This window comes from Pezoporus occidentalis, unplaced genomic scaffold, assembly GCF_034315485.1.
Source record: "Pezoporus occidentalis ecotype Australia unplaced genomic scaffold, CSIRO_AGI_Poc_V1 ctg275, whole genome shotgun sequence".
NCBI classification, from domain to species: Eukaryota; Metazoa; Chordata; class Aves; order Psittaciformes; family Psittacidae; genus Pezoporus; species Pezoporus occidentalis.
Genome location: NW_026914664.1, coordinates 503,190 through 529,173, shown reverse-complemented (window position 1 = coordinate 529,173; position 25,984 = coordinate 503,190). Strand labels below are relative to the sequence as shown.

The window sequence follows — 25,984 nt, the reverse complement described above, 5'->3', positions numbered from 1 at the left end:
GTTGAAGGCGGGAGGCGGGGATAGGCTGAGGGTAGGCGGTCCCGCCGGCCCTTCTTTCCTTCCCCTGCTCCCTCGGGAAGCGGCTGGCTGCGGGCTGCCTCTCGCTTCCCCCCCCTCCCCCCCCTTCCCTTTTAATTTTGATTTTGTTTTATTTTAACCCCCTTTCCCTTCCCCTCCCGCGCGGCGGCGGTGGCGGCGGCGGCCCGCCTCTCTCTCCCCCCCCCCCGTCGCCGCGGCCCCGCCATGGCGACATGAGCCCGCCGGCCGCCGCCGCCGCCGCCACCGCCCCGGACATGGGGCCCGCACGGTGCTGAAGCGCCGCGGAGGAGCCCCGCCGCCGTCGCCCCATCATGGGGTGCTGATGGCCGGGCCCCGCCGGGCACCCCGCCGTCGCGCAGGGGAGGTGAGCCGTGGGGCGGGAGCGAAGGGGGGATGGGGTTGGGGCAGGCTAGGGGTCCCCGTTGCGGGATCGGGCTTGCAAGGCACCATAGTGTGTATGTGCAGGGCACAAGTGCGTGCAAGGTGTGTGAGCACCGCGCGAGCTGTGCGTTGTGTATGTGTTGCCCGCGGGTGTGCAGTGACCGTAGTGCTCTCCCCTCCCTCCCCATCGGTGTGACTCCTGGTCACCGGTAGCTCTTCCTGGCGCACGCAGTTGTTTTGTTCTCTCGTCTTCGTGCACTTGGCTCGCAGAGATTGTAAATCCCTCTCTGCCTTCCCCATCTGCCGTGGAAGAAATTTCCGTGAAAGAAGAGTGGCGTTGTGTTCCATAAATCTATCGCCAAAGGGGTGAAATCAGAGGAACGAGGTTGCCGCCGGTTGTTTCATGCGGGCGGTACAAAGCAGACTTGCAAAAAAATCCTCCTGCAAACTTGAACACAGAAAAAACTGTTCCCCCACCCTCTCCTTTCCACCCTGTGAAAGAAGGAAAAAGGATCGATCCTGTTTTCCTACTCTTCAGGGCGTTAGAAGGCAGACTGTTTCCAGCCTGAATTTTAGAGAACTTTTTAGCACCAGCATCTGCACTCTCCCAAAACATTGTTTCCGTGGTGTGCTGCAAGAGCCTGTACACAGAAGAGTTATTTCCATTAAATACTTAACCCCAGTTTAAAGCTGGGGGGTCACATGTACAGCCCAGGTTTTACAAGGTGAGGCTGGAGAGTAGTTTGTGTCTCAAAAAGCGAATCACATCATCTTTTCGTTGTGTCGAGGGTTTGGTTTCGGATCCCTGCAAATGATTCAGGTTTTGTTTTAAAGTAGTTTTGCTGGCTTGGAGAGCTGGGGACCACTCGCTCTCATTTGTGCTTGCACAGACCTTGGCGGGGGATGCAGGAAGCTGATCTTTTGGCTTTTCCTCAGCAAAAATTGAACTTTTACATGGTGTATATGTATATATATATGTACATGTACTTCTGATTATCCTTCACCCTGATTTAAGAGCTTGTGTAGAGTTTGATATGGGAGAACTGATCTTAGATGCCTCTTTCACTGCATCTGTTCTGTATTCTTACCAAGTCCTGTGCTTTGTTTACTCCAGGTCCTTATTTTAAAATACTCTGAGATTGCCGCTGTCTTTTTGTCGCTGCATGAAAAGAGCCTTGCTCAGTCAGGATCCTCTCTACAGAAGATCTGGCTTGGTGGATGCCAGCTGGGGCTGGGCTCTCCCACTGTTTCATATTCAGGGTGTAACGGGGCTGCAGCCAGTGTTGATGAAAACTGCTGTTGATGAGCAGAGCAGCTTTCCCACAGGGCATTTCTGCTCTAGTCTTGCTGTCAGCATCCATTCCTGGACACACTTGAGGGCATTGACACGCTTCAGTGCAGCCCAAGGTTTGCTGGGTGCTGGCTACTTGGGGAGAGCCTCACAGGACCCTGGTCAAAGGGACCCCATTGTGCCCCTGCCAGACTCCCAGGCCAGCTGTGTGGCACATTAAGGCTGGCTGTGCAGCCCTCCCTTCTGGGCTCTTCTGCACAGCCAGCTGGTAGAGGGTAGTTTGACTTGCTTCAGGTACAGCTTTAACTCAGTGGTCCATATCCCTACATCCTAGAGGCCTTGGGATGGCTTTGCCTGAAGGAATGGATAAGTCAGGTGTCAGGATCTATGTTTTCCAGGACAGCACAGCATCTAGGGCTATCCGTCTGCCATCTTAACACTTTGATCATTTACTTCCTAAAATACATTATTTTTCTATTTTCAGATTGTGATAATAATATTTGCAGACATTTCAGTTTGAATATACTTCAGTTTCAGTACAAGGCTGTTCGATTCTGCTACCTTTGCTTGTACCATTGCTGTGGGAGAAACTTTTCAAGTCAGTAAGTGAACCCAAGTGTTCAGCTTTTTACAACTTTGAGCATCTCCCCTATAACTACTCTCTCTTAGTTTTCCATTCTCAACTTTTCTAGGCTCACCTAATTTTTACCTTACATCATGCAGGCAACAGATGAGAACATGAGCAGTGTTTGTGTGCTGCAGCTTGCCGTTCCCCAGGGCCTGTGTGGAAGGTGCCTTTGCACACCTGCAGCAATGCACTGGTTAAAGCAGTAGGCTTGACCTCATGCTGAACTGGCTTTTTGGAAGCATTTACATTCATGTGTTTAATCTTTGTGTTTTTACATGATACTTTTTAAGGGAATAAGATTTGGTGGAGCTGTCATGGTGATGTAAATTATCCATCTAACCTGGGTGGATGGATAAACACACAATAATTTACTGTTTATTTCACACTGCTCCATAGCCTGCAGCAGGAAAGCTAGACATCATATTCTGACCACCACATGGTGGTCACCCTTTGACTCTGTTGTCCAAGCAAAATGTGAGTAAAGGAGAAGACTTCAGTCTCCAGACTGAGTGAAATATGGTTAAGGGACCTGAAGGGCCTTGCCTGAAAATGGGCATCCAGAGCTAACCTGTCCAGGAACAAACTGTGGCTGTCTCCCTTTTCTCCTTTGTGGCATTACAGGAGGTACATACCCAAGTAGTTGTCACGAGGCTACTCTGATGAAGCAGCAGGAAACGCAGACAGATTTCCATCAAGGAGGTGGATTTCAAGGGGAATTTTGGTTGAATGAGAATAGAGATTAGTTGCTTTGATAATTCAGTATACAACAATATCTGTTTTCACATGCCAAAACCAGAAGGTGAAGTCATTGAGGTGGGAGGAAAATCTCAGGTGTCTCTCACCCCAGCATGAAGCACACATGGTCTGAAATGATCCTTTCCTGTGTGTTTGCAAACTGCAAGTATTGTCAACACTGATTTATTAACCAGAATGGGTATTTGCACTTGCTATGCAGTAAACTCATCTAAAAGCTCACTCATGAGCAACATGTTACTGCAGATATTCCGTTTTGCTCATCAGCCCAGGCATCAAACATTTTCTTTACCAGGATGATGGGAGGTGCTGGATGAACCCATTTGCCAGAGGCTTTTGCACCTTTTTGGTGATATTTTGCCATATACAGCAAGATCCTGTTTCTTGGCTGGGGTGGCTCTTGACTACAGTCATCTGTCAGCCAAGAACTTGGCTCCCGAAGACTTCAACCTTTACCTTCCTAACAATTTTGACAGTAAATCTTGGGGTTTAACTGCTGCCATGCAGCTGAAAAGCTTTAAGGATGCAGCTGCTGTACTAACATGACCAGCAAATGCAGCTTAGTCTCCATTTACGAAAGCACTGCAAATGCTTTCTTGCATTTGCATACTTGCACTGATAGGAGAAAAGGGTGGCTTTGCACCAGTGGAAGCAGCGAAAGGAGAACTCCAGCTGTCCCTACATGCTGCCTCAGATATACTATTCTCTCTTTATCAGCTCCCTGCACCTCCCAGAGTTTCCTTCCATAGGTTTATTTTAGGTTGAGGACTGTTCTTTTTAGGTTTTCCGGAACAGAGGCTATCAAGACTGTTATATTTATACTTGTTAGGCAGGAGAGACCAGCATTTAGGGAAGAGCCAGGACCACGTCTGTGCCATGCTGTTTTTGCAGACAGTTGGAATTACCATCTTTTCCATATTGTTTCAACAAGAGGCTAATTAGTCAGCAAGCACCAGCTCCTGGAGGATAATTAAGCTTTTATAACTGTGGGTTCTCTCTGGTTGATGAGAAAGAGGAGACAGTACCCTCAGAGCCTAAGAATGCTGCTCTGCAGCTACTATGCTGTACCTCGTAATTGATCCATTGTTTCAATAGCAGGTAATTCCTCATAATTGTCTCCTTTTAGTGCCTTACACTGTATCCTGATGTTAGCGGTAATCACTGATAATTTACCCTGAAGCCAGTCAGAATCTGCAAAGTGCTTGGTGAGCATTTAGGCTTTCAGATCATTCTTTTTTGTTGGTGTCAAGAGGAATCAAGCCATTGTAGTAACATGTTTTTTGGATGTGGGTGTTGAACTGGGTATAAACTTGTTTGGTTTTATTGCTCTTCATTTATGTTAATGACCAACTACTGCCGAAAGACAAAGAGAACCACTGCTGAAGCCTGTTTCTGTGCCTTTGCCCATAGAGGCATTGCATTTACTTGGTTTCAGGGGATTATAGGTGCAAAAGGTGGTGCTTGATGCTTTAGAATCCAAATGCCTGTTGGCCCTTGCATGTAGAGAGTTCATTTTTATGAGCTTGCAGGCCTCTGGCCCTGTTTTATGAAATTACTGCACATTCATACTTTGTGATCTTTATTTTCCTCAGAGCAACTTCCTTCTCTTTGCCATCGATTTACACCAGGCCCTATGGGTGATGGGGGAAGTGCATCATATTCTCCATGTGTTGCTTTTAGGAGATCAGCAGTGAGACATTACATAATGGCAGGTTTGGTCATCATTCCCTTCCCCCCCACCCCTGTTTGCTGCCTGAAGAACTGATGAGCTGCTCTGGGCAAACAGCTGACCCCTCACAACTGTGCAAGCCTAAAGCCCTTGAGACCAGAGAGTGGTTGAGGCTGGAAGGGACCTCTGAAGGTCATCTTGTCCAACCCCCTCTGCTCAAGCATGGGGGACACCCAAAACCAGTTGCCCTATACCATGTTGTGACACCTTTTGAGTATCTCCAAGGATGGAGACTCCACAGCCATATGGTGATGATCCTTGAACAATAACCAGCATTTGAGACCCTTTTCTCTTCAGGGCCTTGCCCTGTGGGACTTTTCCAAGCATACATTTGAAGAGTCCAGAATCTGCTCGTGTAAAGTTGAGGGCTGTGAGCTTGCTTCTTACCTTCCTCCTTGCCCTTGGAATCCTGAACTCCACTATCCCATGGTCACCGCAGCCAAGACAACCTTTGACTTTCACATACCCCATAAACCCCTCCTTGCAGGAGGGTATGAGGTCCAGCAAAACATCTCTTTACCTTCTCTATCACTCAGGCAGGTGTCATCCGTGTACTCAAAAAACCTTCTGGGTTGCTTATGCTTTGCTGTTGTTACTCCTACTTACATCAGGGTGGTTGGAGTCCCTCATGAGGGCCAGCATCTGCAAACACAAGGCATCTTCTAGCTGACTGTAGAAGGCCTCATCCATGTGTTTATCCACCCACAAATGTCACCCTTATCTGTTTTCTCTTTAAGCCTCACCCACGTGCTCTCAGTTGGCTCAACATCCATCCACACAAATCTCCACACATTACAGCTGTTCTCTCATATCAAAGGAAGCTCCACTGTCCCCTTTGCAGCATGTTGTCTTCCTAGAGCCTTTAGCCTTCCACTGCAACACTGGAAGTCATGGAAGCCATCCCATCACATGTGATTCCAACAAGCTTGTAGTCTTTCAGCTTCACACAGGTCTCTCACCGTGTTTATGCCCTACACTGCCTTCATAAGCATACATGAACTTAAGAGCAGCACTCCAACACACTTCCTAGGAAGAGTTTGGGAGGATTTCCCCATAATGATACCTCATAGGGTGGTTTAGTGTCAGGTAGCTTGAAGGCACATCTGGCTCCTCTAGAAGAAGTATGGTGAGCCTGTTCTGTAGTTATAAAGCCCTAGGTGGGGCAGGGTTTCCTTTCTTTCTAAGGCCAGAAATAGCCTGCTTCCCTTCTTCTCCAGAGGTTTCACTTACCTTGATGTGATGGGGTAAACACCACCTGCTTCTCTATTGCAAAGGGAACCTGAGGCTCTTTGGGTTGCTGAGTCCTAGAGAAGGTCCTGTCCTTCTCCCAGAAAACTTCTGTGATGCTGCACACCTACTTCCTCCTGTAACTCCTTCACTTGGCACCACAGTTCTAAGATAACATATCTCCTGCAGCCCAGAGGGCCATCTGTCCCAGTCTCTGAGAGAAGCCCTGGGCACTCCCTCCACCCCATTATCCAGAGTTCTGTCAGCACCAAAACCCCTAACCCTGCAGGGGCAGCTGCTCCAGTATCTGCTGGGAAACTGCCCCATAGTATGCTACCACCGTATCTGAGACCACTTACACAGGAACAGACCCTTCTAAGTCCCACCTCAGCCCAGCCTCCTCCAAAAACTGCATCTGGTGGTACCTTGGGCCTGGCTCTTACATAGACCTCACCAAAGCACTGACTAAGGGATGCTTGACCCTCCCTAATTAGGAGGCAGCTGCATCCAGGATCAAGGGCAGCTGATCATGCTTGTTAGAAGCTGCTAGAACTCCCTCAGGCCCATGGTCTTCTGGTTCCCAGTACCTTGTTCTTTCTGAGCTGCAGCAGCTTCCTCAAGTTTCTCACAGGGTTCCCAGAGGTTCCCCAATGACCCTGGACCTTGTCCCCAGAAGATCCAGAAAGTCCTCAGGCAGAACCCAGAAACTGCTGCACAAACATTTGTTGGTCACTTCAGGGAGCTCTGCTCATTCCTTGCCAGCAGTGTACAGAGTTTGGTACAGGGCTCAGCCATTGCTTTCTTGGATTTTCCCATTATTTAGGTTGGAAGCAGCAAATACTCACTTGTCATTGTTTTATATCTGTCTCATGCTTCAGTTCTGAGCAAGGAGGTAGCAGCATCTTTTTGGTATAGGACTGCAAATTGTTCCATACAAGGGCTGCCCACCTTTGATGTGATACCCCAGTGCATGTGATCAGTTCCTGACTTGCCAGCACGGTGATTTTGCACATTGAGAGCTGTGTGCAGACTACTGGCAGGGTCCGTTCCTACCAGAATGTTATCTCAGTTGCCTTGAGTGATTTTAATAAACGTCATGAAGAGTTCACATCTTCAGGAGGCATCTTGCATGCATATCAGGAGCCAGATGATGCGTGTTGAAAGAGTATAAAATGTAGGCATTCCTTTGCAAGTGTTCATAAAAAGGCATAGAGGGGTTTTGGTTTGCAAGGGGCTTGGTTTTGCTTAATTTAATCCATGCAAGCAAACAGCCTCCATCAGTTAATAACTTTCCCTTTGATATTTAGGTTCAAATAAACAAGAATCTCGAAGGAGAACTCATTAAATTATACTGAGTTTCATCTGTGCATCAAACACATACGTTGTGCAGCTGGAGCTGGTCTCCTAGGGATGGATTCTGAGTTTACCTTTTATCCACAGTTTAGTTGGTATGCTGCCACATGGTGCCTCAAAGCTGGGATTGAAACAGCTCTTTTGCATCACTCCCAAGATGTGGCATGGAAAATTTAAGCCCTGCTAGTGACCAGAGGCCTTCCTGGGCAAATGCTGCTTGGATGGACTGTTCTTGGCAGTTGCCAGAGACAGCAAGGAAATGCAAACCTCCTCTGGCATTTGCAAGGGGGTAGGGCAGGCATGGGTTTGGAAACACACCAGGAGGGAAGAAGAATGGTGACATTGTCTGAAAGTTCGCTCAGGAGTCCGTCTTCTACCTTGTTTTTTACAAGTCCCTGCTTTGGAACATGTCATTTAAGCTTCTCTTAAATAGCAAAGCCCTGGTTTCAGCCAGGAGAGGTTTGGTGAATGAAATACAGCAGAGCTTTCTAGAACTACCCTCATTTGTGGTCCCTGGGTGTAGGAGAGGGCAGGCTGGGCAGCAGGCATAAATTTTCCAAAGTGGTGGTTGCTGTAAAAAAAAAAGAACAGCTCTGGCTTGAATGTGCAGAACCCCCCCCCCGAGTGACAGATGTAAGACAGCAGCTTTGTACTACTGCCATCACCAGTGGCTCTGTGGCACCTTCCCTCCAATTTAAAAATGTCCTCATGTGGGGCTTTTTTTTTTTTTTTTTTTTTTTGCTTTCCCTGAATTATTCCACCTGTTTTCTTGATTTATTTTTTTGCAGCCCTTAGGGAGTACCATGAAGAACAGAAACTGTTTTTATATTTTCTATCACATTGCTTTACCAGCCTCAGAGTGTTCATGGTGCTGTCACAAATTCCATCTGAGCTTTCCTTTTTGAACAGAATAGAAACATAAGATGATGGTGAGAAGAGTGCACTGCTGCTGGTCCAGGCCTCTCCAGAGGGCTCTTGCTGTTGAATAGGCCCTGGGATTTCTCTGCTTCAAAAGAGAGTCAAAACCACCTTCCTTCCCTCCCATCAAAACATCATTCTGCGTTCTTGTTTTGCAGTTGCAGACCCATGTCTTTAACTGGCAGGCTTCTTTAAAATGTTTGGAAAAATCCTTCAGTTTGGAAAATGGGCACTAAAATGAGGTCAACTTTATTTGCACTCCCAGGAAAAATCTGGTTGGAGGAGGAGAAGTGGCAAGTGTGTGATGTACATGAGCCTGTTTGAGTGATGCTGCCAAAATATCTCACAGACTTGCCTTTGTAGCAGGTTGTGGGAGTTAGCTGGGGGTGAGTCACGCAGACAAGTGGCAAGGGCCCTCTTCATTGCCCAGCCTGAATAAAATTACCTCTTTCCGAGTTTAGGTCTGTGGGCTGGCTTATACACAAAGCAAACACGCTGCTTGCTAAAGGTGCAATATCACACACGTACCTATGGCATGTTTATATTTGATACTAATGCATTTCTCATGGGGGAATGCATTCTTGGTTTAGTGTGTATTAGTATTCATTCCATAGAAGTAAGTTTATTGCTTCAAATACATGTGCTTATTTAGATGATGCAATTTGAAACTATATTCCCAAACATCTTTTTTTTTTTTCCAGTCATTTCACTTAAGAAAGGTCATTCATGTACTGCCTCACAACTCTGTCAAGTTATTTCCAGTAATGGGCTGCAGCAAGATTTAGTCTCTGCAACTAAAACCAGTTGATTTTAACTCTTGCTGGTCTTCCACTTAATAGCTATCACATCAGGCTTTGCTTTGGCAGGTTGAAAAGACAGAAAGGTAGATACTGATCTCCAGTAATGAGGCACCCATGGGAAATTTTACTCTCTAAGCTACAGAAATACCCTCTTAAAGCTATTATGTGATACAGACAAAATTGTAGAAGAGGTTGATGCCTGCTGTTTTTTTCTTCTCAGATGGAAGCAGCACCACTGTAGGTATTTCCCTTTGTCTGGCATAGATTTCCTGCCTACTTTACTGACGTGGGGTGAGGAAAGAGTTAAGCTAAGAGAAAGCCCCAGCTACTAAAATTCACATCTATCCCCATTCTCCTCTTCCCCCTTTTCTCTCTCCCCCTCCCAGCCCCCGCCCACAGCTTTGAAATCTTTAATCACAACTTGCACTTAGTTTCTTCTAGCAGTGCAAACTACATTTTGATCATGTGAAATCACAGATGGTTGGCCGGAGCTCTGAGGAATTCAGTCTTCTTCCTCTCTTCCTTCTCCTTTGCCTGCCTCCCCCACCCAGAAAAGTCTGCTTTCAGGTCATCTGTTAAGATTGTATTATTGCTTGCTAAAGCTGAAAATACTTAAAAGGTCTGCAGAAATGCGTGTGGTGGTTAAGCTGTATTGGGACTGCCCCTCTTGTTCAGGATACCACCCTGGGCTTGTGCACAAAATCAGGATGGCAGGGAAAAATCAGCAACTGTCTTAGGAGCGTGTGGATAATTCCTGTAATGCATCTTTTGTCAGCAGGAGACACTTTTTATTGTCAGTTCAAATGATTACAAAGCCACCCCCCCACCCCCCCCCCCAAATTAAAAAATAGACTGTTTTGCACACACCCTCCAACCAAAAAGGCTTGGTAGCTGTCTGCCCCTATTGCAAACATGAAACTGCTTTTGAAAACTGTACCCTGCAGCATTCAACAGTGTGAAGCTTCTCTAGGGAAAGTTGAAAGTACCTCTTTAAATAAAGTTAGCTATAAGCTCAGATCAAAAAGAGAGATCTTTATGAGATGGGTTACATTTTGTGGACTGAATTGGGGTATTATTAATGAATAAGCAGGTGATGTTTAATGCCTTTCACAAGTGAAAACCTCACACCAAAGTTCTGACTGTAATTTCAAACCAGGATCCAGCGTGCAGCTTACGACCTTGCTCATAGGAGATGTCAACAAAAAGCTGCAAGGGAAACTTTCAAGCATGTCATTCGCCTTCTTTTTTTCCCTATAAAGGTTATTATGCCTCAGCCCTCATTGAATCACCTCCCCATTTCAGAAAGGAAAAGTTATTTTTCCCTTTCCTTTCCCCTTGGCTACTCGGAGCAATTGCCATCGTCGCTTACTAAAAATGTCCCTTGCAGGGCCACTGGTATGTCAGGGTGCTCCAGGGCTCTCTGCAGGGGCCACTGACCTGTCAAGGCAGTACTGGGCCAACCTAAAAAGGCACTGGGGTAAGAAAAAGATCTTTTCTGGGCCCAGAGACCTATGAAACCCACTTGTGTTGTAAATACAGTGGGAACGTTTGTCAGTCACAACAGAAAAAGAATGCATGTGAGGATGCTTGCTTCAGCCTGAAATTTTTCATGTGTTTTCTCCAGTGATTTGAGGGGTGGCTAATTACTCTCTCTTTCCTGCAAAACCAAGAAAGGACCATCAATATTTCATATTAGGAGATGTGGTCAGGCTAAATATAGCTATTGCTTTCTTTCTGACAAGCATGCGGAGAGGAGCTTGCTGTCTCTCGGCTCTTGGAACTGAGCTCTGGTCCCTGGCTTTGGTTTCTACTAGCTTGGTGGAGCTTTGGGTCTGGTCCTAAGATGACCAGACATGTTTTTCACCTGGTATGTAGCAACTGGCAGTCTACAGTCTCGAATAAATAATAAATAAATAAATAAAAATAAATCTAAAAGTCGCCCATCTTTTGCTGTGCACAGGTATGGAGAAACAAACCTTTTTTTGGGGCCCCTGAGTGGCAAGGCATGAAGGCTACACTCAGCCCAACCCCTGTTTGCTGGATGATCCCCCCCACATGCCCGAGGGAACAGAATTATTTCACCTGCGCCTGCAGTTTGAACTGCTTTTTTCCATCAGTGCAAGGGTGCAGCCCTCAGCACTGCAGTCCTTCTTTACCAGGGCTATACACCTCCTTTGGAAGCACTGATGCCTCTGGAAATGGTGGGGCATCTGGCCTTTGGGAGCCAGCCCAGCCGACAGGGAAACCTGTGTCTGGTGGGAGGATAATGAGATGCTAATTAAGCCCCTGAGTGAATGATCTTGGGCAGGGGGAAGTCTGTGAATGTGCATCAGTCCCATTTACAGTGGTATGAGTGACATTAGGATCGCCCTGAGGTTTAAAAAGATGCAGAAATGAGTAAATGCACGTAAGTAGCCATGGTTCAGATGACTGTAAAGTGCCCTCTTCCCAGGCGGAGTCCCCCTCTTGTCAAATGAGGAACTTCTAATAGGGATTTTTCAGTCCATGGTGATACTCAGCCATTTGGAGGCTGATGGAAAGTATTTTTGAGACACTGCAGAGCATTTTGGACATGTTCAGGAATTCTGAATCCAAGGTGTTTCCTCAAGCTAGAGAAATCTGTATATGGCCTAAATCACCTTGAGTCATTACATGGCTGGAAACCTTGTATAGGGGTATGCCAAGTCAGTACAGCCTCTCCTTTGTTCATGGAGAAGCATTTGTTTTATAAAAAAATAACATAAAAGGGTTTTTTGTTCAGGACTGAGAGGCCTGGCTTTTACTTGCCACTTAAAACCTGCTTGTCTCTTAAGTGGGACTTGAGTGTGGTTTTGTGCCTCATGCAGGTTCTGTGTGAACTGTGCCCATTAAAAACTGCTGTAAATTGATAAATACTTGTTTTACAGTTTCCCTTAACTCTGAAAGCACTCTGAGCTTGTTCAGAGCTGCTGCTATTATTTATAATAAACTGATTGTTTTCACTGTGATTTTTGTTTATTTTCTCTGGTTCTGTCCCCTTATTTCCTGTAAATCCATCACAAACTTTTGTATTAACAAACTGGTCTTTCTCAGATCGCCTGGTTAGCATTTGGCCCATATCCATCTGCTGTGGGTTTCACAAGAGCCCACAGAAGGAATTGAAAGTTTAAATAATTTTCCCATGGATTTACCCTTCAGGCTGAACTGTTTTGCCTAAGTGATTTGGTACTGGTATGGAATCTGTGGCCAGGGCACTGGCAGACAGTATTAGAACAATTAGAATAAACTTTTCAATCAGATAGTCTTCTCCATTTGAAAGCAGGTGATAGAATCTGTTGCTTTACAAGTTTCCTGTCATGTCAGTTATGTCCTTCAAAGGCTGTCACTGGTTTTGTCACTTTTTTTAAAAACACATTTCTTATCTAAAATCAGAGCTGTGCCCTGAAGTTTTGTGGATCTATCATATTTTCAGATTAGATACAAGAGGAACCTTCTTGAACTCCCTGGTACATTTCCATTGCAGGTGAAACAGGTCTTACTGAAATCCCCTTTATATTTGTCAGACAGCTCCTCCCTCTTGTCAGGTATTTTTCATGAAACACCCCGATTTTTTTATTGCTGTTGAAGCAGGAGAGGTCTTGCCTAATTACCTATGTAACAGAGAACCAGAAAACCTCAAAGTGGCAGAACTCTTGAGCTCACATAGGTGAGCTGTGGATCATTTTGGCTCAGCTTCATCTGAATTCAGTCTGGGTTTGGGTTTCCTTGGGTAGGTTTGCCAAGTTCCCAATCACGGTTCCATTTCTTGCAGCTTTAGTGCTTTCTTGTGTTCAGTGTTTCACCAGGCTGTCTTTGGTTTTGCAGGTAGCTGTATCCAGCTGAGTGGCAGGTGGATCCAAGGGTTACCATGAAGTTTTCAGGACCCCTGGAGAGCCAAAGGTTGTCTCTCCTTCTGGAGACGGCAATCTCTAGGGAAGCTCAAATGTGGAAAGCACGTGTGCCGAAAATTCAGTCCAATCAGGTAATGTCTCTTTTTCACATCATTCATCTTAGTAAAGGCATGAGGCCATCCTCTGATGTCTTTTTATGTGAACAGCTGAAGCTCTTGCATGAGAAGTCACCTTCTGGTTGAGACCTGGGAAATGAGGCTGCGAAGTAAGCAGTTACTTTTGTTCAGGGACATGCCATGCCAGGGTACAGAACGCATACCATATCTTGTTTGATCTCCGCTGTTGCTTATGAAAGCATGTACATACGTTGTCTTAATTAAACTTGTTTTACAAATTATGTGGATAATTAGCGTGCATCTCAAGTGGGCACCAACTGTGCAGCAGTTCTTAAAAGCAGCTTAATTTTCTTGGACTAAGTTCATTAATAACCTCAAAACTCCACAGAGTTTTGTTCTAAACAAAATGTGAAATGTGAGGTTGGTTGTCACAGTTTCTGCTACTTGGGTGTTGGCCTGGGCAGAAATCGCCACACTGATGGACTCAGAACCAGCCTTGCTGTCCTTGATTCATATAAAATGTTCACACAAGCCTGTCAGCTGTTGTCAGAGCTAATCAGTGTTGTGGGTGTGTTTTCTGTCTGGTGAAAGAGAAATTGCTGTTGTACAGGAGCAAATATGTTTTTAAGGGGCTCAGTATTGGTTTTGTTAACCCACATTTAGGTTTACAAATAAGTGACCTGGTTGTCAGAGGCGTTGAGTATGTTGTGCCTGTGGCTGACTTGAGGCATGTACAATTTGAGACCCTGGTTTATAGTAAACCAGCCTGTTATTCCATGCTGGCTTAGTGATTATAATGTAGGGAGATAGGATTACAGTATAACAAGATAGGTTAGGGACTCACAGTGTGTAACCAAACCAGAATCTTGTGCAAAGACTTCACAGGGACAAGGCTCTTGCAGTTTTGCCTTGGTGAGGTTGATTTTGGTGGCTTGGAAACCACCACCTGCAATAGGCAGTCTTCCCAGGAATCCCTCCCTTGCCCTTTGAAGATAAGGTTCCCCGTCTGTGCCACATTCAGGTTGTCACTGCAGCAGAAGGACCCTTCCCCCATCTGTGGTGAAGGGCAGTTGTCCTCCTGGCAGGGACCTTGAGGGATCTCAGTGTCATTGTGGCTGAGGTTTGCAGCACCTCATGAAGTGGTGTCCTTGGTGGTAAACATTCAGAGAAGTTAACAGGACTTTTGGTGGTCTGCTGAGTTTGAAACCTGGGAGACAACTCTGCGGCCTGCTGTGGTAAGTCAGAGGAGGATCAAATATGGAAACAGCCTTGTGGCTAAAGCCAGTGTAAAGTTTGTGTTCAACAGCAGTCTCGATTCTGGCCTGGGGAAATACCAGATATGTCCTTGTAGTGTTCAGTTACATCGTGATGATGAAGGATCTCTTCTTCCCTTGCTCCCCTACACTTATAGACAGATCGCTGAGGCCTGTGCTTGGTAGTGTTTCTTGTCTCCAAGCAGGAGACAGGAGTTTCTACTCCTGGAATTCCCACCCCCAAAACTGTTGGCTTTGTAACCTTTATGTTTTCCTACTTGTCAGTTCAGACATTGACTTTTATCGGCTAGAATGCAATACTATTAAACATCTTCTAGCAGGAAATAATCATTAAATTGGATTGAAATGTGTAATGTGTGAAGGTCAGATTTAAAAGAGAACATAAACACAGCTGTGTGCTCTGGGGAGATCCTGGCTCTTCATGCTGTCATGCATCTGTAGTCATGTATTTCCCTCTGTGCCTCCATTCGTGACACCCAACTTTTCCAACTGTGTTCCCCGACTTCCACAGCACTTGTTTTGGCAGTGTGGCAGTCATGGATGTTTAGTCTGGATTATCCCATTTGGTGTGATACCCCTCATCATCTACTGCCTGCTTCTGCAAACAGCTGCAGTAGCCTAACACCTCACTTGTATGAAACTGTTGTTTATTTCTCATGACAGTCAGGAAATTTGCATTGTTCTGTGTATCAGATCTGGCAGCCTGAAGCACGTGTAACTTTCCATTTCTTGCTACAAAGGTAGACTGACTGCAGAAAAGGTTTTAATCAGTCATCTGCTTTGCAAATGAGAAAATGGGAGTGCGGCTACAAAAGTGTAATGCTCAGATTGGAGGTACCACTGTAACTAGTTTTGGAGTAAACTTTAAGTTTTGACTCTAGGAGTTATTTTTGGTTCTCATGTTTAAAACTGGAACAAATTCTAAATATGCATCAGAGTTGAAGTCTTTGAAAGGAAGAAAGAAACTCATAGTTACAGAAACAGGAAGACTACATTTTTAGTACAGGATACAGATTCTGTTGGGAATGTTTGCCCTGATAATGTAATGTATGTGATGTTTCTGTTCGTTTTACTTTTTGGCTGATAACTCCCATTTCCTACTGGCATGTATATTTCTTTTAGTTTCTCTCCTCTAAATGTAGGCCACTGGCTCTTGAGTGTTTGCAGTATATCAATGCCAGATCTCACAGGGGCTTTTCAGTCTGAAATAATAGGTGGGCTGAATATGGAACCCTTCCAGGGCTGCTGAATGTATTTGGTCTTTGTGTTTTCCTTCCATTCCTGCCCCCCCCCCCCCCCCCCCCCGCTTTGGTTATACAGTATCCAGGTGGCATTCAGAAGCCTTCACGTGACTAAGGCTTGAGAAAGCAAGCAGTAAATACTGGTCAAAGTTTGACTATTGCATGTTAGCAAGTAACTTTGCAGCAGAGAGGTCTGTAAACTGAGGGCTTGCTTTTATTTTCTTACAGAGTGTTGCTTACGTGGTCTCTCCTCCTTTGCCTGTTCTGGTTGTTTGTGTCTTCTCATTGGTTCTCTGTATCTTCTGAGGAACCAGGAGACCTCAGTTTATTTCCCGTTCTTCCACTGGAAGACCTTGTGTTGGTGTTTTAACTTTCTGGTGCCTGTTTAATCCTGTGGGCGAATCGGGGACTGACTTTACAGTTCTGTACAACCTTGTGAGGCAAATACACCCAGCTCTTCTGCTTTGCCACTCAGTCATCTGTCTCCCCGCAAGCCTCCCAGCCTGATAAAGGTCACCCACAGCAGGACTAAGCAGAAACAAAAACAGGAGAGAGAGGGACAGCAAACAGTAAAGAAAAAAAATTACCAGGTAAGTTGTTTTTCCTAGATTAGGCAGCAGTAAAATTGAATCAGGATTGAGTTCACAGATAACATTTTTTCTAGACTGCACTTTCTAAAAGTCTCAAGGTTGAGTCTCCTGGTGACTGGAGGTGTTTGTGTTCTCTGCAGGTGGAAGACAGGAAAAGAGCTGGGATACCTCTTCTGTTATTCTGTGGAGGTGCCACACAGGACTAAGCAGGATGGAGGGGAAGGAAGGGAGAAGCAGTTGCTGGGCGTGGGTTAATTTTCCCTAGTTAAAGCTATCATGCTAGGCTAGTGCACTCTGCCACCCTAGGGGTGAAGTTCCGCAAAGGTGGATTTGAGGTGACAAAACAAAGAGCTGACCACAGGCAGACGGGAAGTAGGCAGACAGGAAGGTACTTCCATGCCACAGGGGAATTTCTGCCTTCCAGCCCAAAGGGACTTTGTTTTCAGCCACTGTGCTGTCTTGGTTTTGCTTTCAATTTTATATAACTAAAGAACAGTGACCTCACTGCTTCATTAGTTGTATTGTGCTGCCTTTCTTACTTGTGTTGCTGGGATGATGTAAGAAGCCAGATTTTATTTTGAAGCATTACACCTAGATATGAGTTTACTTTGCAGTTAGAGGATCATGATGCTGGGGGGGGCTTGTTTTGTTTGTTTTGATTTTCTGTGTCGATTAGACACACTGTTGTTTTTCAGTGGTTTAGATTAAACACCATTTCTTCGTCACATGGAACGGACAGTTGTTACCAGGGCCTGAGTGTGCCAGTGCTAGTCTTTCTGTTACAGCGTTGCCATTTCAAGTTACCTCCCGAGTCTGAAACTCTGCCCATAAAGGGTGAGAAGATAGAAGGACAGATCTTGGGACAACTGAAGGCAGCACAGTAAAACAATCTCACCCTTCCCGCCCGTGCTGTTTTTAGGAGGAGTCCTAACCTTTTGCTTTGGCAGGCACAGGGTAAACAGGGTTGAGCCATGACAGACTCTGCCCGGTCTGTCATGACCATTTCTGCTGGGATCTGGCAGCAATGGAAGGGGATGGGAAAAATCCCCCCCTGCAGGCTGGTGATTTAAGAGCCAGAGGCAGGTTTTTAAAGTCAAGTTCATTCTGTGTGATAGGCTGGTTTCAGGTTGGCTTTTAGCTGGTACTGGATTCCCCCAGATACTGGATTTCCAAAATAATCCTCTAAGCTGCTTGAAACCTTTTTAAGTCCACGTTGTCCAAACCTAGCTGAGGTTATCAGCCCTTTAGTGTGGCTTTGTCTCCTTCTGTTTGAAAATGGGTGCAATGAATAAAGCAACAAGGAACTTCATCTTAACTACCACCCCTCCTTTCTCTGCCCATTTTCTGTTGAGCTGCGCAGGCCTCACTTTGACCCAGGAGAAGCTTGGCCAGGATTTCAAACAGCATTGCCTTTTTTTCCTCCCCAGATACAGTCTCAGTTCTTGTCCCACTGTTTAGGAGATGTTCTTAGCAGAGCAGTTAATAAATCCCTTACTGCTGTGTGGTGCATTCATTATACTCCCAGTATACGCTTAACTAGCATTTTGGGAATGAGTGTGATGTCTGCAGACAGCAGGTATTCTGCCCCCGGAGGGGCCTCAGATTTCACCCTTACATTGCAATAATAATTTTAGAAAGTATCATTATTTATTGGAATTGAGAAAATTCAAACCAGATACAGTCAGGCATGCAGAAGGGAAAACAAGGCAGGATTTTGTTCCCCACTGATACAGAGCCCAGAATGGCCCAGTGCTTAAGCCATGCCACCGTCCCCCCTGGTGGTGCTCAGCAGCAGCGAGGAAGCTGAGCACAGAGTACAGATGTCACACTGTGAGTAGCAACCAAAGGTGTGAAGCTGGTGTCCTCGTGGAGGCCCGACTGTGATGACAGTTCTGCCTACAGAACTCTGCTTGCACGTGTGTTCTTGGCTCCGGGGTAGTAAACCGCGTGGCAAAGGCCGTTACTGCCTCTGTAAGGCCCATGGTACTTTGGTGATGGGTGTAGCCTGAAATACTCATTTTACTTCAGTATTGGGTGGTTTTATTTTCTACAATTCTGCTTCCCCCCCCCATGTTATTCTTCGGAGGACAGCTACAGCCGACCCCGGCAGCGATGGGTGTCTGCACAAGCCCTCACCTTGCTTTTCCACAGTAACTGCTCATTCCATTTCTTTCAAACACATCTCAGCAGTAGCCAAAAGAGCACAGGCTCCCAAGCATGGCAGAAGAAATGTGTTTGGTTTCACCACTCACTTCTGGACACATCCTTGCGAATCACCCCAGTTATTCCCCATAGAAGTGAGACCAGACATTTGCTTGGTTGGAGGGAAAGCTGTAAATATTTCTTTAGGAATTCAGAGAGAAAGATTTTATACCAGTATGTATGTGTGGTTGAAATTCAGCTATTGTGCAAACAGGTCAGTGGTAAGCCAAAAAGTTATAAAAAACCCAGCCAAACCCCAACACAGACATTTTGAGGTGAAATTGTACCTGCTTTGCAAACCCGGGGTACAGTTAACTGTACTGCAAAAGATCTTTTGGAAGCTGTTTGGAAGTTTCTTCTTTTAACATACACTGAGCTAAACATATCCCTGTAATGTGAAGGAAAAATAAATCTTCCTTCCCAAAACATGAGCTTGGTCACTCCCCTCTTGCGTTTGTCAGGAGCTGAGTCTCCTCCAGCACATCTGGGTTTGCTCAAGCCAGGCACGTCCATGTATCAACATGGACCTAAGGAGGCTAAAAATAATAACAAATCTCTTTGTGCTAAGCTGGAGAAACTACAAGACATCCTTCCTCTTTTCCCCAGCATACAGTGAAATTTCTGAGTGATGCAAGGAAAGTTGTCTTTTCCAGCACAAATTGCTTGGGATGGGGGAAGTAACTGCAAGCACAACGTGGTGATTCAGGCTGGCCCACCCCCCTACTTTCCAAAGGAGCCTTTGGAAAACTCCTGTGGAGGTAAAACATTTGGTCTTTTCTGACTTGCTGAGCCTTTGTGTAAGAATGATTTGTTTTTCTCTCCAGCAGGATGTAGCCATTTCTCCAAAGCAGAGGGATGAGGTCATTCAGTGGCTGGCCAAGCTCAAGTACCAATTCCACCTTTATCCAGAAACGCTCGCCCTGGCCATCAGCCTTTTGGACAGGTTTTTAGCTGCAGTAAAGGTAAATATTTGCAGATACATGAACTGGAACAGATTTATACCACCCACTCTGCTATTTCTGTGTTCAGTCCTTCTGGTGTGGCTATATGGAAACGCTCACTTCCTCCTCTGACCTCACACCCTCTTCCCTTCGCACACATGTGTAGGATTGTACCTGCACTGCTCCAGGAGCTTAATTTTGGGTTGTAGAACTGGCAGCACATGCTGCCACCTGGAGCTTTTGGAGAAAGATTCTTTCCATAGTAATTTTTTACCTGGTGAAAGCAGCCATTGCTTCAGTGAGAACAGGCAGTGCTTGGGGATCTGACCCAGTGCTTTTCACCTGCCAAGAGTATTTTTCCTCGTTAGGCCTATTTCCTTCATGTAATGCAGCTCAGTAGTTTAATTACACATTAACCCAAGAGAAAAGCAGCACCATTCCTCCTCAGCTCACTCAGACCTGGTTTGAATGTTGAGTTCAGCACCTTACCTGTTCCTTTAAGCCATCAGAAAAAGAGGCTGCATAGAGGTTACGGCTTAGATAAAAAGAGAACGGCCTCTACCTTAACCTAAATTGACTCATAAAGCTAAGGGAAATGCCTGCAGTTAGAAACCCAGGCCCAGTGCCCTCTGACTGGGAAGTCCCTGCTCACCTCTTAATTCCTCTGGTGTTTTTAACTGCATTTCATCTCATATGTAGCACCCAGAATTCCTGGGAGTACCTGGTAGTGACAAACTGGCTGGAGGAAACAAATAAATGCTTGAGGACAGGCCTGGGCCTGGCAAGTGTGCCAGTGCTGGGAGAGGAAATTAAAAACATCAAAAAATGGGGGAAGCAGATCCTGCCAAGAGGGGGCTGCTTTCTGGGGGTCATTCACTACTGACCTGCTCTATTAGACAGTTGGACAGACTAATAGCTTAAAAGGCTGATGTCAACTCAGGAGATGTGAAGGAGAAAGAGACATGAGCAAGCATGGGTGCAAACCATCAAAGTGATAGACTGTCACTCTGTGTATGGCCGTTTGGGTTTAAGGCTGCTACAGCTGGGATCTGCTGCTCTCCTGTCCCTGTTAAGTCCACCATGGAAGTGGGTTAGATGTGGTGATCTGGGGCTGTTTCACATGCATGCAAGTGACTGAACAAATGGGACTGACCCAGAATCACCAGCCTCTGGTTGTTGTCAGGGTTTGGGTTGCCTTACTTCTTACCATGTTTGCTCAGGTATGTCCCGTGCCAATCCTTAGTCTCACCTGTATGTCTCTGGTCTCATCACCAACACTGTCAGGTAAGCAGTAGAGCTCAAGAGGTCTCAGCAGCAGGTTTTCTCAGTCTGTGCACTTAGATTGCAGTGTGACTTAGTTTGCTGGAACACAAGTGACATCATCAACCTACCCTTTAAATACTAGTAAATACTGATGTTTTAATTGCAAGCCATGGAAATTTTATTTTTAAGGTAGTAAAGTAGCTGATTTAGTGAAAGACTAAATGGGAAATAGATTTAAACCCCTCAACATCCAATGCCTTTGAGTACAGTCTTTCGTTCAGTACTTTGCAGCAGCCAAGGTATCACAAAAAAAGTGTACAAGCAGGGAGTCCGCTGGGTGCTTCAGGCAGCAAGCAGCAATAGAGAAAGGTATTCTGTCTGGGTGAGCATTGTTCAAACAGCTCAGGGCTTGCTGCTTTCTCCCCGTTCTCCTCTCCCATAAAGCTGCCGTTCCTCTGATGCCATTTAACTCCTGTTTTTTTTTTTTTACCAGCTGCTACTGTGTGGGATTTTACTAAGACAACCAGTCTGCCCTTCACTGTGAACACAGTTTGAAATAGCTGAAGGCTAGCTGCCCCTAAGGCACTCCTGCACAACACTTCTTAACCCTCAGAGGAGGGAGTTTATTCTCCTTGCTTTCAGTGACACCTGGATCCACAAGCAGATGCGTGCAGACACAACCGCCACCCCCAAGTGTGGATTCTTTATATGTATTTAAGTTTAAATAACACTGGAAAGCCAAAGCCCTAGGTCCTTTTTAAGTAACTGGGGCTGAATGTAGGTAAAGATGTTCAGCTTCAACACTGTCCTGTGTTCTTCTGTTGCTTTCTGGAAACACTGTTTTGGAATTCTTGACAGCTGTTTACATGCGTGAGTGTAACATGTAGCATCTCACCCCTCCACCACCCCACAGCTCTGCTGCATCTGCTAAAGTTTACCAAGCAGGAGTAAGTCATAGCAATGGATCAGGCACCAAGTAGATGCTCACAATAAGTGCAGGATTTTCACTTACCTTTGCTTTCAGCATCTCCTAACATGAGCAGGAGAGGAAGGATTGCCCGTAGGCTATTGGGTGCAGAGGCTATATGGCTGGTCCGTCACAGGGACTGGCTGAACATCTCCCGCCCTTGTGTCCTGCTTCCCACCTCACCCCCAGTCAAGGCCTGGAAAAGGAGTTTTTTATCGCCATGAAAAAAAAAAAATAAATTGCCCTTTCTCCTCCAAATTTCATTTACTTTGCCTAAAACAACTCCCTGTAGAAGAGACCATCTGTCCTGATAATCCGTGTGCCACAGTTTTGACAACTGCAATATGAAATTACCCAAGTGGTGATTTTTATGGGTGTTTTATACTTCCCTAGGCAAGGAAAGAGGCTTTAATTCTCTTCTCTCCCATTCTGTGCCTGACCCCCAGCAACACTAAGACCTGAAGCTTTTTTGGCAAGTGACAGTCTGGCCCTACTGATTTTCTTCTCCTATTTCTCACTCAAAGTGAGCTTTTTCCACTCCAGCGCTGCACATCAATGGGTGCCAGTTACCATCAGAAGGCCAGCAGATTCCTGTTCCTAACGTCATGGAGCACGGATTGTTGCTGGAGGTGGTGTAGCTGGAGGTCAGCCTGCTGATCCAGGATGCGCTGCATGGGCAGCCAGACGCTGGGGCTCAGGTTGTCCCACCAGAAGGCGTTACATGTACTTTTCGTATCATATTCATAACTTCTCTACTGTTCTGTACTATAGGCCCGTCCGAAGTACTTGAACTGTATTGCAATCAGCTGCTTCTTTCTCGCTGCAAAGACCATTGAGGAAGATGAGGTAATTTTTCTGCTCTTACTACCTTAGTATTGTCTGAATGCATGCTCCTCCAGTCCTGCCTTTGCTCGCACATGGTGCCTGGCACTTGCCAGGATAGGAACGAAGCATTTTGTGTGATTAATGAGTGGTTCTCTCGCTTCTTCCTTTGCATTGGCTTTTGCAGAGGATTCCAGTACTGAAGGTTTTGGCTCGGGATAGCTTTTGTGGTTGTTCTCCAGCTGAAATTCGCAGAATGGAGAAGATTATCCTGGATAAACTGAACTGGGATCTTCACATGGCAACGCCACTGGATTTCCTTCATATTGTAAGTAAGGACAAGTAAGGGGCTATTTACATTCATTCTGGTGCTGGTCAGTGTAAGTAATGATTCGGGAGGTTCCTCAACAAAACCAGAACACAGATCTCAGGATGTGTTCAGAATTCTTTCATACAAGTAGTTTCTGACAGAAAAAGCCTTGCCAGAGAATTCCAGAAGAGACTTTTAACACTTTGTGTGGCATTTCCAAAGTGCAGACCTGCCATCTGACCACCTGGCCTATATTAAGGCATATTAAACTACACACTAGGACTCACAGTTTCTGAAAACCTTGCACCTAAGTCTTAACTTCTAATGGCTTTTCTCAAAGCTAAATGCCAGGCAGCACAAAAGCCCTAAGCCCAGCATGGAGGAAGCACATATGCCTGCTGCTGAAGCACACTGCCAGAGAACCAGGTTCATGGGTGAGACAAGACAAAGGCAAGGAAAGTGTCCTCAGGTTCTCTGTTGAATTTCCTCCTCTCTGCTTGATTGAGAAGGAGTTTTTCCTAGAACACCTGAAATGCCAAACCTGTGTAGTCAGAGAAGGGTGGAAGGGGAGAGCCTTTTGCAGAGCCCTGGGAAGCCCCGTCTCCAGGCAGATGGTGTGTGTGACGCAGGTGCCAACCAGAGAGGCTGCACCAAGCTCTTGATGGGTTCAGTGCATTAGTGTGTTTTCTGTGGTGTGGAAATGGCCTTGAAGGTTAAGCTGGAGGATCCTTGTGTGTCCAAAATATATTGCATATGGCTCGCAAGATTTGCCCCAGCTTGGCCTGTGGGGTGATGCCAGCTGCCTCACATGCTTGTTTTCCCCCTCAGTTCCACGCAGTTGCGGTGTCCAACAGGCCTCAGCTACTGACCATCTTGCCCAAGCTGAGTCCCTCTCAGCACTTGGCGGTGCTCACCAAGCAGCTGCTGCACTGCATGGCCTGTTACCAGCTGCTGCAGTTCAAGGGCTCTATGCTGGCGCTGGCCATTGTCAGCCTGGAGCTGGAGAAGCTGCTCCCCGACTGGCTGGCTCTCATCATCGAGCTGCTGCAGAAAGCACAGGTGAGGGGGTGCTGGCACCGCACATCACAGCGGGGAGGGACCAGGGGCTGTGCCTGGCTCAGAACTCCAGGGATCCCACCAGTGGGGCTTTTGGATCCCTCACAGACCATCTCTGCCTGGTTCTGCGAGGATAGCTGCGCTTCAGACTGAAGGGCTTGTTGGGATAGTTCCACAAAGTCCTGAGCTTGACTGCATCCAGTTGGTGATAAAGGGAGGGGCTGCATGCCCTGATGAGTATGGGCACTCTCTGCACCACAGAGCAAATAACACACAGGGGAGAAAATCCTAGATAAGCCCTCTTAGTTCATTCTGAGCATGTGTGGTGGTCCAGCAAGTACTGGAAAGAGAAAAGTTGCTGAAAATACGTGAAACCTTTTAAAATGTGACAGGTTCCACACACACCCCCCCCGCCATTCCCATGAGGTTTAGGCAGGAGGGGGAGTTGGTCTTATAAAGTCATCATGTCAGAGGTCTTTTTGGTCCTCTACTACTTACTTTTGCCTGCACTCAGTGTATTGAGAAGTGAGGTGCAGGGGTGGGCAGTGTGCTCCAAGCCTGAGCTCTGCCCTGGCTGACAGCTACCCTATCCATAGCAGTGATCCCACAATGCTGGTTCCTTTGTTGTCTTCCCTCTCCAGATGGATAGCTCACAGCTGATCCACTGCCGGGAGCTCGTGGCACATCACCTTTCCACCCTGCAGTCTTCCCTGCTGCCCAATCCTGTATATGTCTACAGTCCCCTCCAGCATACCCTTGTGACCTGTAACAGAGGAGTGTTCCCCTGCCAGCCCTCCTCTGTCCCAGGGCCAAGTTTCTCCAAGGACAACAGCAGACCAGAAGTGCCAGTCACAGGTACAGCTGCACTCTACCAGCATCTACCAGCTCCCAGCAGCTGCAAACAAGCCTCTGCCAAGCGTAAAGTGGAAGAGATGGAAGTGGACGACTTCTATGATGGGATCAAGCGTCTCTACAATGAAGACGTTGCTCCGGAGGTAGTGGCTCTGGAAAACATGGGCTCTGTTTGTGGTGCTGATGTCTCGAGGCAGGAGGGCAACGTTTCCCCTTGTCCACCTTTACAGCCAGTGTCTGTGATGTAGCTGGGAGTGCACACCACCCACTCCACCACAGAAGAGTGCAGAACCTGGCCTCCTGTCTGCTTGGTGGGAGGAGAAGGGGCCATACCTTCTCAGGCTGGACTGAAGGGAGCAAAAAAAAAACCCAGAAAAAAAAATCCTAACCCTTTTTTTATTTTTTTTTTCTTGTGCGGCTAATTATAGTTCCACTATTTAAGCACTTAAAAACACAAAAAAGAATAAAAAATCTAAAAAAAGACCCAAAAACCAAACAAAAAAAGTAGAGAAAATTGTTCCTTTCTAGTGTTGTCAGTTCCACTTCCACTGTTTTTCTGCTCCTGTGTCCTGTAACCCATTCTCCACATCCCAGAGCTCCCATCACTCCTGCAGAGCTGATCTGTTTTCCCAGGCAACTTAACACCTCTCTGGTCCATTTCCATCTGCTCCTCACTCTTTTTGCTTGTTCCTCCTTTAATTCTCAGCCAGTCCTGTGCATGATGTCCTGTACATGTCCCACATCACCATTCCTTTTCCTTTCTAAAGAAAAAGACCCTCCTTGTTTTGCTAGCACTTTGGTGTTTAAATGTGACTAAAATATTTTAAAACTGGATTTCAACTAAAGGTTAGTCAGGAACAAGAGAAAAACAACACGTGCTGGCTGCTCCATACTACAGGAATAATCCCAGGAGTGTGAAGAGCACTACGGCAGCCAGCCATGGGGCTCTGTGCCATGCACAGAGACTTCAGCGTTTTCCAACACAGAAAGCAGTTAATGGAGTTTGCATCACTTGAACAAAAATGGTATTTTTCCCTTGTTTGCACCAAGGAACCTTGCGTTCTGTGTGGATTTTCACTCTCTACATCAAGCATCAGCCTTTAATTGTGCAGAGTGTTTTTCCCCCCCGTGTGCTTGTAAGCTTGGGGTGTGACCAGCCCTGCTGGGTGAGGTGCTGGGGCAGCTCCGTACACCCCAGGTTTGAAAGGTGCATCATCACCAGCCACAAACCCAAAAGCAAAGACCCTAACCCTCAAGTTTTGTGTTCATGTAACTTCTAACCAAGAGTACAACCTTTAAAATCATGTCTTTTCAATGTTGCACCTCTGTTTCTGAGAATGACCCATCCCAATTGTAAGCTCT

The 25,984-nt window shown here is 46.2% G+C and overlaps 1 protein-coding gene across 3 annotated transcripts; it reads left to right on the top strand.

Moving 5' to 3' along the window:
- The first annotated feature begins 205 nt into the window (after nt 1-205).
- Nucleotides 206-25,984, top strand: CCNI (cyclin I). Of its 3 annotated transcripts, none has more exons than XM_062624994.1 (7): nt 209-403; nt 12,963-13,119; nt 19,239-19,373; nt 22,354-22,428; nt 22,592-22,732; nt 23,543-23,773; nt 24,412-25,984. In XM_062624994.1, the coding sequence occupies exons 2-7, from the start codon at nt 13,006-13,008 to the stop codon at nt 24,868-24,870; spliced, it is 1,155 nt and encodes a 384-aa protein (XP_062480978.1). In that variant the 5' UTR covers nt 209-403; nt 12,963-13,005; the 3' UTR covers nt 24,871-25,984. The 3 variants fall into 3 exon arrangements, with proteins under 3 accessions (XP_062480980.1, XP_062480978.1, XP_062480977.1); XM_062624993.1 differs by having other exon boundaries at nt 210-403; nt 19,236-19,373; XM_062624996.1 differs by lacking the exon at nt 23,543-23,773 and having other exon boundaries at nt 206-403; nt 19,236-19,373.